General features: G+C 37.7%; 2 protein-coding genes across 2 annotated transcripts; both read right to left on the bottom strand.

Moving 5' to 3' along the window:
• Positions 1 to 231: 231 nt before the first annotated feature.
• Positions 232 to 3,618, bottom strand: LOC132556684 (uncharacterized). Its single transcript, XM_060221118.1, has 2 exons — positions 2,906 to 3,618; positions 232 to 2,763 (listed from the first exon to the last, which is right to left on the bottom strand). The coding sequence occupies exons 1-2, from the start codon at positions 3,442 to 3,444 to the stop codon at positions 2,277 to 2,279; spliced, it is 1,026 nt and encodes a 341-aa protein (XP_060077101.1). The 5' UTR covers positions 3,445 to 3,618; the 3' UTR covers positions 232 to 2,276.
• Positions 3,619 to 7,481: 3,863 nt separating this feature from the next.
• Positions 7,482 to 14,123, bottom strand: LOC132556706 (uncharacterized). Its single transcript, XM_060221140.1, has 3 exons — positions 14,105 to 14,123; positions 8,077 to 8,632; positions 7,482 to 7,956 (listed from the first exon to the last, which is right to left on the bottom strand). Exons 1-3 carry the CDS (start codon positions 14,121 to 14,123, stop codon positions 7,482 to 7,484), a joined length of 1,050 nt encoding a protein of 349 aa, XP_060077123.1.
• Positions 14,124 to 22,528: the final 8,405 nt, after the last annotated feature.

The following is a 22,528-nucleotide window of genomic DNA, read 5'->3' as shown; positions in this document are numbered from 1 at the left end:
TTTAACACACAAGAGAGTAATTCCGGCGAAGGTCAAGAGCTCTGCACGTCACTAAATTAGTGGGCATCCGGTCATCATATACATCAAAAGTTTCTTGATTAATGAGGAAATAGATATATCTTACACAAGTGAGGGAAATTTACATCCAAATTCACAATAACTTGTTTTTAGTGCTTCATGCTTTTATTTCTGTTCTTTGGCTTGAACAAATATATAGATTTAAGTGGTATTTCATATGCTTTCCTTATTAGTGTATATATGATTCATCAGACAAAGACCGTGAACATTCTTTGAACAGTCAACTAAACACATTTTCTGTAATCTTTTTCTCTGAGTATCTATTTAAGCACTTGCTTTAAGCCCTATTAATAGCCAGAGTTATTAAAAGACGAGCCAGGTAAGTTGGTGGAGGAAAGCCGGAGCTCCCACAGAAAATCCACCATCCTGCGGCCAATACCTGCCCCATGTAGGTCTCGAACTCGCGATCCAGAGGCACTTTAAGCAAGTGTGCTAATTCACAAAATCATCTATACAAAAATACAAAAATAAAAAACAACAATACATGCAAGACCTAGATAAACAGACATAGATATGATGTAGTTGAAGGTGGAAAGAATTATTGGCCTTAATCAACTTTAATAAATCAAACAAAAGTACAATAATAGTACAGTATTGCTGTGTTTGACATTTGATTTTCACGCTGTCGGTGTACTAGAATATAATATCAGAAAATAAATAAAGAAGTGCTAGTATTTCACAAATCAAATTGATTTTCAGAATTTGTTAAGTTTTCTGTATTCATAACATGGCGGGTGCCGTCGATGAAGCAGAATACCCTTACTCTTACGGAACGTCTGGTCTTATTCTCCTTGTAATTTTTAGGAGTCTCCGTGTAAATCTCTCATTTGATCAAGTTTTGACCCAGCTTTATAGAATTCGAGTTCGGATTATGATTATGTTGATAGGTTGGTATTTTTTTTTTAAAAGTTTATTAATTAAAAATAAGAAAAATATGTACATCAATACAGATATGATGAAACCTAACCAGACATTCTGCATTTTGTGTATACTCGGACAAACATAAAAAAGAGTTTGTAGAAAATCAACAGCTTAATAGTACATGTTGACTATAAATCTGTTATCGGCGTTTGCATATGAATCACCATTCTGATGGATATGTGTCTCGTGCACGATGTGAACTACAGTATAAAGGTTATCGAGTGCTTTCAAGTGACCACTGTCGTGGCGCGGCTACATCCGGTTGAGTTCGTTGACTTGTTACAGCTTTCAGACATAGTTAATAACAAAAAGGAAACATAACTGATCCAGCAAAAATTATTAAACTTATCAAATTTGATTTTAATTCGAAATATGGAAAATTGTACGGTTTAACAAAAAGTATGCACAATAAAATATCATTGTATGAAGATGCATTACATCAAGAGCGTGGTATTACGAAATACAGTATTACAACAGACCGGTCATCAGTACAAGTGTTCTTTAGTCCCACAGGATTCATAAGAGGCGATTCTTACAACGTTTTTATAAAACTCCTTACGGATAAGATTTCATGTCTTTATATTGCTTTTATCAGGTTTCAATTGCCTGAGTCCACAGATCAGGGGTAACTCCTCAGCTTTTCCTCAAGATGATTCTAATTTCTTTTGCAAATACAGAGTTCTCCGAGCTGGTGAATCTCAATTTTTCCTCTTATTCGCGTGTGTTCTCCTCGCTATTTTATACTTGTATATTGTACCCTTCCTATTTGCATTGACAAGCGAAGCGGTGAATCTCCATGTATATACACTGTTAAGCAATGGTGACAAATATGTATGGTCAGCAATCCTGACTAGTTACTAGATTTAAAAGATTTTTAAAGGATGCAATACAATGAAAGCAACACTTATATAAGCATTCTTAATCATAGTATGGCGTACCTCACATGTCTTAATTTCATAGCAATGGAAGGTTTTGTAATGTGATTATAACACAGTATCATGCAGCGATTACAGATTACAAGGAATACTTTTTTCACATATAGTCGTATGATTATCTCGATTATCTTTCATGATTGAGTTTTGACAATGATGATATTTCCTCCTTTGGTGTCTCAGGAAGAGACTGTGAGCGCGGCGGCAGTTTCCTGCCCTCAAATGTCAAACATGTCCGTTTCCGTCTTTGCCTTATCTATTCTTTTTTCAAGCTTAATTTCCCGTCAACAGCCTCCCCTATAATGTTAACAAATATATCTACAGAAGGCACTGTAATGTACGTGCCTAAACCTTGGAGTCTAAGTCAACGGTATCCAATGTTTTGTCGATACTTGGGCCATTCCCAGAGTCCAGTTTAGATTTAGAGCTTTCCTTGGTTTTTTCTTTATCGTAATATCCACTCATCTTACGTCGTCTGATGATAACGTAAACGATTCCGTTCAGGATCCCTCCAACGTTTGAAAAAGTTGTGACGAATTGAAATAGGGCCTGAGGGACGTCTGCCGATAGCTGCCATACACCGTACAAAGCCATTGCCCACCACTGTGCGAAGAATGCAGTAACAAACAAAGACATTGTCCGAGCGACTTTGTGAGAGGCTCTGACTGTTGTCGCTTCTTTTCCGATCACGTTCCTCAAACGTTTGCCCTCTGTATGTATCCTGTACCATGTAAGCGCGTACAGGATGATGTTTATCACCAAAACCAATAAAAGCGGGACCGTTGTGAAAAAAACATTTGCAATCTCTCCTTTCACACCGTCGAAGTAGCAACTGAAAGAAATGGTTAGATTGTTAATATGTTTTGCTATATATTAAATCATTAAAGTTTCTTACAATCCTGATTCGCAAGTTCCTCAAAATAGATTTTTTTCAGACTGTTTAAGAGTAATACAGATACCTATTCTATACTCACAATGCCCCATTCGTTCCCAGTTGACCGGCTATTCCCGCAATCGTGGCCCCGAGAAAAGGTGCTCCGAACGTCCAGAGTAGAAGTTTCCAGTCGTATCGCCCAAATCCTATGTTTTTTCTGTAGTAGATCAACACGAAGGCATTGATGGCTACCACATTTACCATTAGGTTTTGTGCTGTGATGAACTCCGCCAACATGAAGCCATAAAACTCGCAGAGTTCAACTGGGTGTACATGATCTCTGGTTATAAGGATGTGAAGGTGGTCCATGGAGTGTGCTATGTTGAAGAGTCCATCACACACCGCAAGGTACACAACAAACCGCTCGCTCTTTGTCCAGGAGAAAAAGGACCTGAAACTCTGAAGGCGATATGAGTCCACCATAATCAAAACTGCACAGATAAAACTAAGGCCTATACATGTCAGAGCTGGAATATGAATATAGAGAAACTGACCGTTGTCCAGTCCGTACACCTGGAGGTCATAGCCGGACATCGGTGGTTTAGGAGCCACTGTGACATTTGCGCTGGTCATTGTCATTTCCGGCTGTACCGAACAATACAATTATAGAAGATGTCTTCTTTAATTCGTTATGTAATCCGGCTTTTATGATTATTACAGGCGTCTGATTATTACGGTCATTATAAAGAGGCACATAACAGAAGTCTTTTACGGATACTAGTGTCCAGTTATCACTCCGTTCTATCTCTATCTTCCGTGTTAAATGTGGTCGACAGCTTACTGACTTGTTTGTCTCTGTACGACACACGCTCTTCCTTCCGAGGTTTGATGACATAAGGAAGTATACAATCAAAGTGATTTATACGTCAACGACTCTCCCTGATCGTCAGAACACTTCAGTACACAAACTCAAGCTGGGGATGGGGTAACATTTTGCTTTATTTATAAAAAAAATTAGATTCAATTTCATTCACGTTACAGTTAATATCATTTTGATATCTTTTTTCGCAATGTACATCTTTCAAATATAACTCTTGAGAAAATTCTTACACAAAGTCTCAACGTGTCTCTCATTAACAATTAAAAAGTTGAATGATATTATACGAATACATCGATTTAACTTTAAACTTTTACTTACTTCGGGGACATTACCTAAGAACTTGTCGTTAAAACGATTGCGACATGTGCGTTATTTAAGTATTGTCATTATGCTGTTAGATAACATAGTGTATTTGGTAATGTCTAACTGTAGTGTACGTTTGTACACAAATCATTGGGCGGTTAACCAGATGCAATAGTAATCATTATACGGTGTCACTGTATTTCCCTATACCGATAAAAGTGACAAAGGAATCGAGTTGAGATACAGGAAGTTTAATACATAGCTTGGATTAGTTGTCAAGATAGTGAAATATATGACAAGTAATATCTTTCAAAAGTCAACAAAAAGATCTCCGATAACTCAGTAGATTGTTCTAATCGATAAAGCGATGGCAAGAACAAAGATTTAAACGGTGTCCCTTACAAAGGTACAAGGAGAATAAGACCAGGTGTTCCAGAAAGATAAACGTCTTCTGCTTCATTCATGACATATGGTATGTGAATCTTCGTCAATCCAAGAAAGTAGTGTCACGTTTCTAAATGTTAACAACAGAATCACAAAGTTCTGATACATAACTTGGTGATCTAAATATGATACAGAAATAACAAAAACAAAAACAGTAAATATGTACCATCCAGCTTGATCGTCTATACTTTTAATTTGCTAAAATATGCGTTATAAGATAGAAAAAATCATTATTCACTGAAATAATTTGGTATGATATTATAACATCATTTGATAGCCTGATTATGTTACTGAATTAGCCATTACAACAATGAAATATTTAATAATCATCTTTTGACATTTGAGCATTGTGTACACATATAGTCAGTGTCTCGGATGTCATCCCCATTCAGATGTTATAACGCTGTGTCTATGTATACATACACAGACTTTTATCAGTTATTTACATCAATATAAAAGGACAATGCTACTCTGGTCCCTTGTCGAAGAGGCCAGGCATTGCTACATGTAACACTGGAATCTAAATTACAGTAGTGGACAAACACGTCTGAATTAAGACAGATAATATCAGACAACAGATTCAGCAACATATTAGTTGTCCAATACGTTTAAAGTATATACACCTACGTCATAGGGGATTATATTTATACGGGTTTACATCATCTTCAAGATTGTAGGTCATGCAAATAGTGGCATGGTTCAAAATGTATACATGTGTTTGACATTCCAAACTTTATCAGATATAGGAAATGAGATTTATTGAATTATGGGTCCAGAACACCTTCTAATCTAGATATGGGCATTTCTTTCGATCACTTTGGATTTTCCTTAGTCGCCTTCAAAACTTGAAATGTTAAGCCCACAGTATCTCTGACAAGTCCTAGAAGGACGAAACAGTGTTATGTTGACATCTTGATATTTTCTTGATGCAGTTTAATTCATTGTTTGGCTCTGCTGCATCTAATTCTAAATTTGTATTAAGAGGCGATATTCACTTGTGTGTCTTCAGTGCTACGATTATGATCTGACAACAGCCACTCCTATAACCAAGTCTTTTACACAGCTGTAACAACATGTAACATAGATGTAGAACATTTCTCTAGTATTGGAAACCTTGATATTATATAAAACCTCGAAATCACATCTTCACTTGCCAAAAGCACGCAGCAAATCCCCACAAATCTGCCACGAGCATTTTAGTGGCATGTCATTCAAATATACATACATTGTAAGGGGGACACGAAAGATTTCACCGAAGCCAAATATTTATACGATCGGAGGGGAAAACATGAACTTTTTTAACACCCTTTCAAACGGTAGGTCATTCAAATTAGTGTATTATCAGGTCATATTCGTAACGTTTCAGAGTAAATGTTCCGAAAGCAACAAAAACTTACGGATGGGTTTGATGCGAAACGAAATCGCACTGCCGCTTTGTTACGTCAACCCGGTGATTTCAGCAGATGTGTTCTGTAGAATGTGCAACCAGCCTTGTTTTTTTTAAATTGATAATACGTCTGTTTACCGTTAATCATATAGAATAAACCACCATTTCAACCATGACTTTCATTTTGAGATGTGCTCCGCGATTTTTACAAGTATAGATATGATAATAATAATAATATCTTTTATTTAACCAGGGTTACATATTTAGACAATGTCTGGTTTACAATATGACCCTGCAACAATAGATATATACAAGCATGATAACAATTAAAGATGATAGTATAACAATGCAATATAGTACTTGTATCACAGTCATGTTACTTACAATATTGTGATTATTATAAAAATTTTAATGTAATTTATTTTTGAACACTTGCGTGATCACACAAATGTTACTGAATGTGAAGATTAAAGCACTATCATAGTCATATATACATTCAATGCAAATAGCAAAAGGTGAAAATTGACAGAATATACTCTAATATAGTGTGTATTAAAAAGAAACATTGAAGTTGGTGGGGTAAAATAACTTATCATAGAAAATGATTAAATTACATTTGACTTAACTTATCATGAACAAAATTTGGAAAACTAAGATTAATTTTATTCAAACATCAATATAAAAGAGATAATCACAGATATTCTACTCATATATACTAAAAGATTTTTTTATTTATTTATTTTAAAACTGCTAGTACATAAATAAAGATGGTGGAATAAATCTAAGACTTTGTGAAGTAATATTACAGGTATCTGCTTTTAAACACTCCAATACTTCTTGAATATCTTATCTTACTGCATTACTTACTTCATTCCATAAAACAGAACATGTATATACAAAGGACCTTTTGAAATAATTTGTTCTGGCAGTTGGAACATACAGTTTATTTAATTCAGAAGCTGTAGTTGATCTGCTGTTAACATTTGCTAAAGACCCTGGGGACTCGCAATGAAGAATTTTGTAAGAAAGAATCATTTTCCTTATAACGTAAAAATCTGCTGAAGGCATCCATTTTAATTTTTCAAAAAGGGTGTTGGATGGAGTAAGAATATCTTTAACATTTAACCAAATCCTGGCTGCTCTTTTCTGTAATTTAAAAATCTTATCAATATAAAGTTTGTTGCTAGGTTCACTCCAGACAGTTGAACAGTATGTAAAATGTGTGAAAAATGCCATTTGACATAAATGACCTTAACCTCAAAAAGCACACCAAGTTTTTGGAATTTTTTTTAGCGATAATATCGATGTTCGACACATGACTTCGCATTACTACGAATGCCCGCTATCATAAATACTACAGTTGCTTTTCGAAAAAAGCAGTAGTATTTCTCCGTTACGCTGTTTGGTCTGATGAGTTGGAGGCTCAAATATTGACACGAAATCTCAAACTACCATGAACTTCCATGAGGAAGTCACTATGATATTCTGGTATAAAATTCTCACGAGTTTTACTGGTAGGTGTGAACATACCGACCGAAGTTAAGCAGTATGAGAGGATTTGACATTGCTGATACTTCTTTTTGAAAAATACATTTGCCATGACAAAGCTTAAGTTAACTAAAGGCGTCCAATGATCGTTAACCATTAATTATCAGGAAAACACTAGACATCGGAGCTGCGTTCGTTGGGGGCAAATGTTTTTTTGTTACCAGAGTCACAATCAGGTGAAGTGTTTTCTCTGTTCCTTTCTTTATCGTAATATCCACTCATCTTACGTCGTCTGATGATAACGTAAACGATTCCGTTCAGGATCCCTCCAACGTTTGAAAAAGTTGTGACGAATTGAAATAGGGCCTGAGGGACGTCTGCCGATAGCTGCCATACACCGTACAAAGCCATTGCCCACCACTGTGCGAAGAATGCAGTGACAAACAAAGACATTGTCCGAGCAACTCTGTGAGAAGCTCTGACCGTTCTCGCTGCATTTCCAATCACGTTCCTCAAACGTTTGCCCTCTGTATGTATCCTGTACCATGTAAGTGCGTACAGGATGATGTTTATTACCAAAATCAATAAAAGCGGGACCGTTGTGAAAAAAACATTTGCAATCTCTCCTTTCACACCGTCGAAGTAGCAACTGAAAGAAATGGTATCAAAAAGTGTTTTACGGAAGTTATAAACGGTGGTGCTGTATATTCAATTAAGTGTTGTAAATAGATTATTTGAAATTACAGATAAACACCTAACCTATACTCACAATGCCCCATTCGTTCCCAGTTGACCGGCTATTCCCGCAATCGTGGCCCCGAGAAAAGGTGCTCCGAACGTCCAGAGTAGAAGTTTCCAGTCGTATCGCCCAAATCCTATGTTTTTTCTGTAGTAGATCAACACGAAGGCATTGATGGCTACCACATTTACCATTAGGTTTTGTGCTGTGATGAACTCCGCCAACATGAAGCCATAAAACTCGCAGAGTTCAACTGGGTGTACATGATCTCTGGTTATAAGGATGTGAAGGTGGTCCATGGAGTGTGCTATGTTGAAGAGTCCATCACACACCGCAAGGTACACAACAAACCGCTCGCTCTTTGTCCAGGAGAAAAAGGATCTGAAACTCTGAAGGCGATATGAGTCCACCATAATCAAAACTGCACAGATAAAACTAAGGCCTATACATGTCAGAGCTGGAATATGAATATCAAGGAACTGATCGTTGTCCAGTCCGTACACCTGGAGATCATACCCTGACATGAGAACTTTCTTGGTCGTACTGACCATGGTGACATTAATTCCAACCATTGTTGTCGCTGGTACTATTTTGTCATTAAATAACAAATTTCCTAACTTCCTGTTGTTTTCATGCAAGGAAATAATCATAGCTCATATATATATCCTATTCCTTACACATTCTAAACATATTCCACATATCTAGAAGATTAATTGGCATATCTCTACGCTTATACCGTGGTATTTAATTGTCCACCCGGAACAAGTTGTAGAATCGTTAGCCTTGGAGTCCGTCATAGATATGATGAAGTATTACAAAGTATCTATATAAAACATAAGTAAAACAGGTCAGCAGAAGTATACACCTTTACCGTAATACAATCGGTGACCCCGGTATTATATAACTTATGTTAAATGCATGTGACACCTTTATATCTTGTGAAATACAATTTAAAGCCTGGTATTGTTTTTTATTTCCTTTAAATACCTGTAAGTGATGTAAACAATCTTATGTCTGAAATACTTCCCTGTTCGTGACATGTGTACTTATCACATGCAAATACTGTAAACATGGATATGTTTCAAAGAAAATTAATCAAAAAACAATTGCCTGTTTCGCTGTGAAACGCGGACTGAATTCGAAACTAAAAATGTACAAAATTTCTGTTTAATGACGGCGACAATAAAAACGTCATCGCCACATGAAAACAACGACGGTAACAATAAATACGTCATCGCCACATGAATACAATGACGGTAACAATAAATACGTCATCGCCACATAAATACAACGACGGTAACAATGAATACGTCATCGCCACATGAATACAATGACGGTAACAATAAATACGTCATCGCCACATGAATACAATGACGGTAACAATAAATACGTCATCGCCACATGAATACAATGACGGTTACAATAAATACGTCATCGCCACATGAATACAATGACGGTAACAATAAATACGTCATCGCCACATGAATACAATGACGGTAACAATAAATACGTCATCGCCACATGAATACAACGACAGCAATAATAAATACGTCATCGCCACATGATATTAAACGATGGTAACAATAAATACGTCATCGCCACATGAATACAACGACAGCAATAATAAATACGTCATCGCCACATGAATACAACGACGGTAACAATAAATACGTCATCGCCACATGAATACAACGATGGTAACAATAAATACGTCATCGCCACATGAATACAACGACAGCAATAATAAATACGTCATCGCCACATGATATACAACGACGGTAACAATAAATACGTCATCGCCACATGAATACAATTACGGCGACAATAAATACGTCATCGCCACATGAATACAATGACGGTAACAATAAATACGTCATCGCCACATGAATACAATGACGGTAACAATAAATACGTCATCGCCACATGAATACAATGAGGGTAACAATAAATACGTCATCGCCACATGAATACAATGACGGTAACAATAAATACGTCATCGCCACATGAATACAATGACGGTAACAATAAATACGTCATCGCCATATGAATAAAACGACGGCGACAATAAATACGTCATCGCCACATGAATACAATGACGGTAACAATAAATACGTCATCGCCACATGAATACAATTACGGCGACAATAAATACGTCATCGCCACATGAATACAATGACGGTAACAATAAATACGTCATCGCCACATGACTACAATGAGGGTAACAATAAATACGTCATCGCCATATGAATACAACGACGGCGACAATAAATACGTCATCGCCACATGAATACAACGACGGCGACAATAAATACGTCATCGCCACAAGAATACAATGACGGTAACAATAAATACGTCATCGCCACATGAATACAACGACGGCGACAATAAATACGTCATCGCCACATGATATACAATGACGGCGATAATAAATACGTCATCGCCACATGAATACAACGACGGCGACAATAAATACGTCATCGCCACATGAATACAACGACGGCGACAATAAATACGTCATCGCCACATGATATATAATGACGGCGACAATAAATACGTCATCGCCACAAGAATACAACGACGGCGACCATAAATACGTCATCGCCACATGATATACAATGACGGCAACAATAAATACGTCATCGCCACATGAATACAATGACGGCGACAATAAATACGTCATCGCCACATGAATACAATGACGGTTACAATAAATACGTCATCGCCACATGAATACAATGACGGTAACAATAAATACGTCATCGCCACATGAATACAATGAGGGTAACAATAAATACGTCATCGCCATATGAATAAAACGACGGCGACAATAAATACGTCATTGCCACATGAATACAACGACGGCGACAATAAATACGTCATCGCCACAAGAATACAATGACGGTAACAATAAATACGTCATCGCCACATGAATACAACGACGGCGACAATAAATACTTCATCGCCACATGATATACAATGACGGCGATAATAAATACGTCATCGCCACATGAATACAACGACGGCGATAATAAATACGTCATCGCCACATGAATACAACGACGGCGACAATAAATACGTCATCGCCACATGATATATAATGACGGCGACAATAAATACGTCATCGCCACAAGAATACAACGACGGCGACCATAAATACGTCATCGCCACATGATATACAATGACGGCAACAATAAATACGTCATCGCCACATGAATACAATGACGGCGACAATAAATACGTCATCGCCACATGAATACAATGACGGTTACAATAAATACGTCATCGCCACATGAATACAATGACGGTAACAATAAATACGTCATCGCCACATGAATACAACGACGGTAACAATAAATACGTCATCGCCACATGAATACAATGACGGCGACAATAAATACGTCATCGCCACATAAATACAACGACGGCGACAATAAATACGTCAACGCCACAAGAATACAACGACGGTAACAATAAATACGTCATCGCCACATGATATACAATGACGGCGACAATAAATACGTCATCGCCACATGAATACAACGACGGCGACAATAAATACGTCATCGCCACATGATATATAATGACGGCGACAATAAATACGTCATCGCCACATGAATACAACGACGGCGACCATAAATACGTCATCGCCACATGATATACAATGACGGTAACAATAAATAAGTCATCGCCACAAGAATACAACGACGGTGACAATAAATACGTCATCGCCACATGATATACAACGACGGTAACAATAAATACGTCATCGCCACATGATATACAATGACGGCGACAATAAATACGTCATCGCCACATGAATACAACGACGGTAACAATAAATACGTCATCGCCACATGAATACAACGACGGTAACAATTAAGAATAACATTTATTATTATGGAATGGTTTTTCCTTTCAATATCAATATTTTTTTCACGAAGATTTTTTATATTTTATATCGGCATATTCTAACATACGAGTGAATAATGAATGGTATTGAACGGGAAACCACATGAATTTTATTTTATTCCATTTTCATCGACACTTCAATAGAAAGACGTCAGCAAATTAAATCATAAAAGACACTAGAATTTAGTCTTAACAGCATAGCAAAACCGAATGACCCAGTGTCCACTCAGGGAACAGATGAGTGGCAACACATGTAAAGGGTTTCTTCATGTTAATGAAAGAATGTGCTGAACGGTATGAACCTAATTAATATAACAGAAAATACTCCCACGAAAATTATTCAATAATTGTTCAACGTTTTGGAATGAAGTAGCAGAAGGAGTAAAGAGCGTCAACGTAAGGAAACTTCACAAAGTATAAAAAATTTCATGCTCAGTTGAGCAGAAAGTGGAAAGAACACAGTCCATGAAATTCGGGTGATGCCCGACGGCGCATAAGATGACAGTGGAACCTTTTTTAACGCCCGACATTTCTTCGACGGTATAACTGGTGCACAATACCGGTGTCATATCATATTTGTATCCCCTACTATAAAAGTACCAGGATATTTTTCCCCATCATAAAAATATCCGGGGATACTTTTTCCCTCGTCAGAAACGGATCTCCTCTGTAGTATTTGTATCCCCCTTCAGATCAATATTAGAACTGTATCTCTTTTATAAAACTGCTGTTTATGCTCAGGTTGTTGGTCAGTTAGTTGGCCACAGATGCCATGGGTACCTGTACAGGTGTCCAATTACACTAGATACTATTCTGATAGCTATCAGAAATGTCTCCCCCTCCCCAATATATCTGATAATTGTCCCCTAGATACTATTCTGATAGCTATCAGAAATGTCCCCCCTCCCCAATATATCTGATAATTGTCCCCTAGATACTATTCTGATAGCCATCAGATATGTATCCCCCTCCCCAATATATCTGATAATTGTCCCCTAGATACTATTCTGATAGCCATCAGAAATGTCTCCCCCTCCCCAATATATCTGATAATTGTCCCCTAGATACTATTCTGATAGCTATCAGAAATGTCTCCCCCTCCCCAATATATCTGATAATTGTCCCCTAGGTACTATTCTGATAGCTATCAGAAATGTCTCCCCCTCCCCAATATATCTGATAATTGTCCCCTAGATACTATTCTGATAGCTATCAGAAATGTCTCCCCCTCCCCAATATATCTGATAATTGTCCCCTAGATACTATTCTGATAGCCATCAGATATGTATCCCCCTCCCCAATATATCTGATAATTGTCCCCTAGATACTATTCTGATAGCCATCAGAAATGTCTCCCCCTCCCCAATATATCTGATAATTGTCCCCTAGATACTATTCTGATAGCTATCAGAAATGTCTCCCCCTCCCCAATATATCTGATAATTGTCCCCTAGGTACTATTCTGATAGCTATCAGAAATGTCTCCCCCTCCCCAATATATCTGATAATTGTCCCCTAGATACTATTCTGATAGCTATCAGAAATGTCTCCCCCTCCCCAATATATCTGATAATTGTCCCCTAGATACTATTCTGATAGCCATCAGAAATGTCTCCCCCTCCCCAATATATCTGATAATTGTCCCCTAGGTACTATTCTGATAGCCATCAGAAATGTCTCCCCCTCCCCAATATATCTGATAATTGTCCCCTAGATACTATTCTGATAGCCATCAGAAATGTCTCCCCCTCCCCAATATATCTGATAATTGTCCCCTAGATACTATTCTGATAGCCATCAGATATGTATCCCCCTCCCCAATATATCTGATAATTGTCCCCTAGGTACTATTCTGATAGCTATCAGAAATGTCTCCCCCTCCCCAATATATCTGATAATTGTCCCCTAGATACTATTCTGATAGCCATCAGAAATGTCTCCCCCTCCCCAATATATCTGATAATTGTCCCCTAGATACTATTCTGATAGCCATCAGTTATGTATCCCCCTCCCCAATATATCTGATAATTGTCCCCTAGGTACTATTCTGATAGCCATCAGAAATGTCTCCCCCTCCCCAATATATCTGATAATTGTCCCCTAGATACTATTCTGCTATACTATACTTTATACCTTCTTTCATCATTACTATTAAGTGATATATGCATAATCCTATATGTGATTAACTTTCTCTTAGTCTCACAGAATAGTATGTTTTATGGATATAGATATCAATCCTATGAAGTGCTGCCGAACAGCAACATTCAGTGATACTCTAAATCTGCCTTCTAAGTTTCCAAACTCCCATCACCTGTCCCTGCAAGCATATCTATTAGGAGTATATTCTTGTAACCTCTAAATTAAATCTCTCATTCCTGTACAGGTAAGTATTAAGTACAAGTAAACAATCTATCGTATCATCTGTACAATTATACTAGTGTAATCACATCCTCTGTACAACTGTGTGATACTAGCGTAATCACAACTGTGTGATACTAGTGTAATTACAACCTCTACAATTGTGTGATACTAGCGTAATCACAACCTCTGTACAACTGTGTGATACTAGTGTAATCACATCCTCTGTACAACTGTGTGATACTAGTGTAATCACAACCTCTGTACAACTGTGTGATACTAGCGTAATCACAACCTCTGTACAACTGTGTGATACTAGCGTAATCACAACCTCTGTACAACTGTGTGATACTAGTGTAATCACAACCTCTGTACAACTGTGTGATACTAGTGTAATCACAACCTCTGTACAACTGTGTGATACTTCTGTAATCACATCCTCTGTACAACTGTGTGATACTAGTGTAATCACAACCTCTGTACAACTGTGTGATACTAGCGTAATCACAACCTCTGTACAACTGTATGATACTAGCGTAATCACAACATCTGTACAACTGTGTGATACTAGTGTAATCGCAACCTCTGTACAACTGTGTGATACTTCTGTAATCACATCCTCTGTACAACTGTGTGATACTAGTGTAATCACAACCTCTGTACAACTGTGTGATACTTCTGTAATCACATCCTCTGTACAACTGTGTGATACTAGTGTAATCACATCCTCTGTACAACTGTGTGATACTTCTGTAATCACATCCTCTGTACAACTGTGTGATACTAGTGTAATCACAACCTCTGTACAACTGTGTGATACTTCTGTAATCACATCCTCTGTACAACTGTGTGATACTAGTGTAATCACAACCTCTGTACAACTGTGTGATACTAGCGTAATCACAACATCTGTACAACTGTGTGATACTAGTGTAATCGCAACCTCTGTACAACTGTGTGATACTAGCGTAATCACAACCTCTGTACAACTGTGTGATACTAGTGTAATCACATCCTCTGTACAACTGTGTGATACTTCTGTAATCACAACCTCTGTACAACTGTGTGATACTTCTGTAATCACAACCTCTGTACAACTGTGTGATACTAGTGTAATCACAACCTCTGTACAACTGTGTGATGCTAGTGTAATCACAACCTCTGTACAACTGTGTGATACTAGCGTAATCACAACCTCTGTACAACTATGTGATACTAGTGTAATCACAACCTCTGTACAACTGTGTGATACTAGTGTAATCACAACCTCTGTACAACTGTGTGATACTTCTGTAATCACAACCTCTGTACAACTGTGTGATACTAGTGTAATCACAACCTCTGTACAACTGTGTGATACTTCTGTAATCACAACCTCTGTACAACTGTGTGATACTAGCGTAATCACAACTGTGTGATACTAGTGTAATTACAACCTCTACAATTGTGTGATACTAGCGTAATCACAACCTCTGTACAACTGTGTGATACTAGTGTAATCACATCCTCTGTACAACTGTGTGATACTAGTGTAATCACAACCTCTGTACAACTATGTGATACTAGTGTAATCACATCCTCTGTACAACTTTGTGATACTAGTGTAATCACATCCTCTGTACAACTGTGTGATACTAGTGTAATCACAACCTCTGTACAACTGTGTGATACTAGTGTAATCACAACCTCTGTACAACTGTGTGATGCTAGTGTAATCACAACCTCTGTACAACTGTGTGATACTAGTGTAATCACATCCTCTGTACAACTATGTGATACTAGCGTAATCACAACCTCTGTACAACTGTGTGATACTAGTGTAATCACAACCTCTGTACAACTGTGTGATACTAGTGTAATCACAACCTCTGTACAACTGTGTGATACTAGTGTAATCACAACCTCTGTACAACTATGTGATACTAGCGTAATCACAACCTCTGTACAACTGTGTGATACTAGCGTAATCACAACTGTGTGATACTAGTGTAATTACAACCTTTACAATTGTGTGATACTAGCGTAATCACAACCTCTGTACAACTGTGTGATACTAGTGTAATCACATCCTCTGTACAACTGTGTGATACTAGTGTAATTACAACCTCTACAATTGTGTGATACTAGCGTAATCACAACCTCTATACAACTGTGTGATACTAGTGTAATCACATCCTCTGTACAACTGTGTGATACTAGTGTAATTACAACCTCTACAATTGTGTGATACTAGCGTAATCACAACCTCTATACAACTGTGTGATACTAGTGTAATCACATCCTCTGTACAACTGTGCGATACTAGTGTAATCACATCCTCTGTACAACTGTGTGATACTAGTGTAATCACAACCTCTGTACAACTGTGTGATACTAGTGTGATCACAACCTCTGTACAACTGTGTGATACTAGCGTAATCACAACCTCTGTACAACTGTGTGATACTAGTGTAATCGCAACCTCTGTACAACTATGTGATACTAGTGTAATCACAACCTCTGTACAACTGTATGATACTAGTGTAATCACAACCTCTGTACAACTGTGTGATACTTCTGTAATCACAACCTCTGTACAACTGTGTGATACTAGTGTAATCACAACCTCTGTACAACTGTGTGATACTTGTGATCACAACCTCTGTACAATTTTCTGATACTTTTTTGAGAAGAACCTTGGTACAACTGTGTGATACTAGTGTAATCACAACCTCTGTACAACTATGTGATACTAGTGTAATCACAACCTCTGTACAACTGTGTGATACTAGTGTAATCACAACCTCTGTACAACTGTGTGATACTAGTGTAATCACAACCTCTGTACAACTGTGTGATACTTCTGTAATCACAACCTCTGTACAACTGTGTGATACTTATGATCACAACCTCTGTACAACTGTGTGATACTAGTGTAATCACATCCTCTGTACAACTGTGTGATACTAGTGTAATCACAACCTCTGTACAACTGTGTGATACTAGTGTAATCACAACCTCTGTACAACTATGTGATACTAGTGTAATCACATCCTCTGTACAACTGTGTGATACTAGTGTAATCACATCCTCTGTACAACTGTGTGATACTAGCGTAATCACAACCTCTGTACAACTGTGTGATACTAGTGTAATCACAACCTCTGTACAACTGTGTGATACTAGTGTAATCACATCCTCTGTACAACTGTGTGATACTTCTGTAATCACAACCTCTGTACAACTGTGTGATACTAGTGTAATCACAACCTCTGTACAACTGTGTGATACTTGTGATCACAACCTCTGTACAATTTTCTGATACTTTTTTGAGAAGAACCTTGGTACAACTGTGTGATACTAGTGTAATCACAACCTCTGTACAACTATGTGATACTAGTGTAATCACAACCTCTGTACAACTGTGTGATACTTATGATCACAACCTCTGTACAACTGTGTGATACTAGTGTAATCACATCCTCTGTACAACTGTGTGATACTAGTGTAATCACAACCTCTGTACAACTGTGTGATACTAGTGTAATCACAACCTCTGTACAACTATGTGATACTAGTGTAATCACATCCTCTGTACAACTGTGTGATACTAGTGTAATCACATCCTCTGTACAAGTGTGTGATACTAGCGTAATCACAACCTCTGTACAACTGTGTGATACTAGTGTAATCACAACCTCTGTACAACTGTGTGATACTAGTGTAATCACATCCTCTGTACAACTGTGTGATACTAGTGTAATCACAACCTCTGTACAACTGTGTGATACTTCTGTAATCACAACCTCTATACAACTGTGTGATACTAGTGTAATCACAACCTCTGTATAACTATGTGATACTAGTGTAATCACAACCTCTGTACAACTGTGTGATACTTTTGATCACAACCTCTGTACAACTGTGTGATACTAGTGTAATCACATCCTCTGTACAACTGTGTGATACTAGTGTAATCACAACCTCTGTACAACTGTGTGATACTTTTGATCACAACCTCTGTACAACTGTGTGATACTAGTGTAATCACATCCTCTGTACAACTGTGTGATATTAGTGTAATCACAACCTCTGTACAACTATGTGATACTAGTGTAATCACATCCTCTGTACAACTGTGTGATACTAGTGTAATCACATCCTCTGTACAACTGTGTGATACTAGCGTAATCACAACCTCTGTACAACTGTGTGATACTAGTGTAATCACAACCTCTGTACAACTGTGTGATACTAGTGTAATCACATCCTCTGTACAACTGTGTGATACTAGTGTAATCACAACCTCTGTACAACTGTGTGATACTTCTGTAATCACAACCTCTATACAACTGTGTGATACTAGTGTAATCACAACCTCTGTATAACTATGTGATACTAGTGTAATCACAACCTCTGTACAACTGTGTGATACTTTTGATCACAACCTCTGTACAACTGTGTGATACTAGTGTAATCACATCCTCTGTACAACTGTGTGATACTAGTGTAATCACAACCTCTGTACAACTGTGTGATACTTTTGATCACAACCTCTGTACAACTGTGTGATACTAGTGTAATCACATCCTCTGTACAACTGTGTGATACTAGTGTAATCACAACCTCTGTACAACTATGTGATACTAGTGTAATCACATCCTCTGTACAACTGTGTGATACTAGTGTAATCACATCCTCTGTACAACTGTGTGATACTAGTGTAATCACAACCTCTGTACAACTGTGTGATACTTTTGATCACAACCTCTGTACAACTGTGTGATACTAGTGTGCAATCACATCCTCTGTACAACTGTGTGATACTAGTGTAATCACAACCTCTGTACAACTATGTGATACTAGTGTAATCACATCCTCTGTACAACTGTGTGATACTAGTGTAATCACATCCTCTGTACAACTGTGTGATACTAGCGTAATCACAACCTCTGTACAACTGTGTGATACTAGTGTAATCACAACCTCTGTACAACTGTGTGATACTAGTGTAATCACATCCTCTGTACAACTGTGTGATACTAGTGTAATCACAACCTCTGTACAACTGTGTGATACTTCTGTAATCACATCCTCTGTACAACTATGTGATACTAGTGTAATCACAACCTCTATACAACTGTGTGATACTAGTGTAATCACAACCTCTGTACAACTGTGTGATACTTCTGTAATCACAACCTCTATACAACTGTGTGATACTAGTGTAATCACAACCTCTGTATAACTATGTGATACTAGTGTAATCACAACCTCTGTACAACTGTGTGATACTTTTGATCACAACCTCTGTACAACTGTCTGATAGTTTTTTGAGAAGAACCTTGGTACAATTGTGTGATATTTGGTGATCAACACTCCAGTACAACCTCTGAATTATTTACGATATGACCGAACGCCTGATAGCATATTGCAGTTCTCCAAGGCATCGATACCGTCCTGATACTGTGTGATAATGGCGTGCTCACAGCCTCTGTACATCTGCCTGATACTTTTCAACCAAAACCTGAGAATAACGGATACTATTTTTTTCATATCATTTCGAAATTTTAGTCAGACTTCAGATTATTCACCGCACAGAACCAGCACCCCTGTTAAGTTGCTATATTCTTGAGAGCACTCGAGAAACCACCGTGGTTTTATCTGATCTGTGATAATATTTTTTTTCTTAGGGTTACTTGCGTTATCTTGCCGATGTCTCATGGAGCTGCGATGTATTATCTTGTCATTTCATATCTTAGATAGACAACACTTGTCAAGGTGAGGTCACTTAGGAATGTGGACATCCTAGGGTATAATGTCGGTCGTTGACAAAAATAGCACCATTGATGAAAATAAACGATTATGGTAACTTCATCGAGACAGCTACTAAAATATGTACTGTACCTACAAGAATGGTTTGGGTACCTTAATTTCGCTATATTAAGTATTATGTGAGCTTTAAATATGTCGGCGGATTGACTGAAACTGAGTGGATCGAAGGCAGCCTGGCGGTTCTGTAAACATGGCATCCTACCAACGTTTTGACGGAGAAAAGATATACATGTGTATACCTGTTGCTAGTTAAAACAGGAACAGAACCCCTTTCACAGAAATGGCCAAACTGTTGCATCAAGACAACATCGATGTCCATTTCGTTATTTCAACTTGTGATTTTTGTTGTATACTTTTATGACATGAATGAATACCTGAAGTTACACGATCAGATGTGAAAATATTTTACCAGACTCGTGATGTCACTGTTTGTTGTAGCAGTATCCATGCGTAATAATTTTTTTCTTCTATTTGAAGTAGACATGAAGTTTCAGTTTCCAGTCAATCCGCAAACTTCAAGGAGAAAATCCTTTTGTAGACTGACATTTTCTCTTGAACAAATCTCGCGCAAATCAATTACATATTGCATTCGAACTTTTAATAGTAAATGCAAGACGGCACCGCAAAATAGATGTCAAAACCTTTTTACTAAGACAAAAAAACAAATGTGAAAATATTTACTATTTTCATAAACGTTTGCACTACTACCGTCTTTCATAGGGATCACAGTTCTTAGTTTGAGGTTGATAGTGTTTGGTGTTTTAGACGATCTAGGTGCATGACTTGATTGGATTTGAAATTTTCTATCGCGAACAAAAAATACATGACGTTTAGCAATTAAGATATGGACCAATCCAAGGAGGCTGCAATCTTGGGTTCCTACCCATTGTCTTAGTATCATTGAGTAGATGACAATATCTAAACGACTCTTAATTCAATCTATTTCTCTGTATTCAGGCTACATCTTTCAAAGATTTAAGTATAACCTGACAATTGTCTAAACCTTATGGAAGCTACAAGTCTCTTTCATGCATCAGTCTATTTGGCACGAGGTCGTACGAGATTTCATGAAAAAAAGGACTTCTAAGAACTAATGGAGAAGTTGAATTTTAAGGAATTTACTCCATGTCCCTTGTTGGGCCCCGCCCCTCCCATCCAAGGGGGAGGGGGATCCAGTGTTTATACAAAACTAATTCTACTTCACCCAACAAAACTTCAGACTAAATTTGGGAAATATCCATTCATTTCTACATCCCCTAATGGACCCTCCCGACCCAGGGGGTCGAGACGTACCATTTGTTCAAAATTGATTCCCTTCACTCACTAATGCTTCAAACTAAATTTGGGCAATATCCTAACAAATTCCAGTCATTCCTACAGGAGGAGTAGAATTTTTACAATTTGCCCTTGTTGGCCCGGCCCCGTAAGCAAATAGGGGCCGAGACCCACCATTTATATAAAATTTGTTTCCCTTTCCCTAAGGAAGCTTCTGGGCTAATTTGGTCAAAAGTCGTTTATGATAAGTAGCGATTTGTAAGGAAAATTGACGGACGGACGACGGACGCCGTGGTATGCCATAAGCTTACGTGGGCAGGTGAGCTAAACAAACAATTTAAATACAATGTAAGTCAGTTGTTATTCAGATATTGGGGGCCTTGCATTATACATCTGTATGCCGACTGATGTACCCGTTTGTGAATGGGTTGACACCATGTTTAAATATCATACATTTCCTGTAAAGGAAACATTGCTCACAACATGAAACATGGGTTGGAACATCCTCTGGCAAGAAGTACTATGCTAAAGTGGTATTGGTGTTCAAGCAAACGTGCAAACTGCCCTTGAGACTTGAAGCGAACCCAAACATGTTAAGCACACATGGTCTGAAATTTTATCAATGCCCTGCCATGCATGTCGTTACAATAAATTCCCAACGTTAGTGTCATTCATCTGTCTCAACCGGAAAGGCGGTCGCCATCTTTCGCTAACATCAGAATTTATGAGCATATTGGGATCAGATTGTAAAAATTAAAACAAAAACAAAGTGTAACACAACCATTAATTCAGAATTGCAGTTTGTATGTTCTCGCACTTCTGTTCATACATATTATGTACACGACATAACGTTCACTATGGAATAGGGGCAGTGACATATAGACTGTTGTCATTGTATGCAGTTACATGACGACACTACGAGTGCCTGGTTCTTCTGAGATTGCTACGTGTCCTCCCTCCGATCTCCTGAAACAAACTAGAAATATAATGGGTGCAGAAGTTGGTGGCAATTCTATAATATCACAAAACAGTTCAGTGTCCAATCATATGATTGTTGAATTTATGAACAGAAATTCATTCATTCAGTTTCGTCTGAAATTAACTGAGACTCAAGTCCTTGAAATTG

Source organism: Ylistrum balloti, unplaced genomic scaffold, assembly GCF_031769215.1.
Source record: "Ylistrum balloti isolate Yb309-2 unplaced genomic scaffold, AGI_CSIRO_Ybal_v1 Utg370584, whole genome shotgun sequence".
Lineage (NCBI taxonomy): Eukaryota > Metazoa > Mollusca > Bivalvia > Pectinida > Pectinidae > Ylistrum > Ylistrum balloti.
The sequence above is the reverse complement of the archived record's forward strand: the minus strand, read 5'-3'. Positions and strand labels throughout refer to the sequence as shown.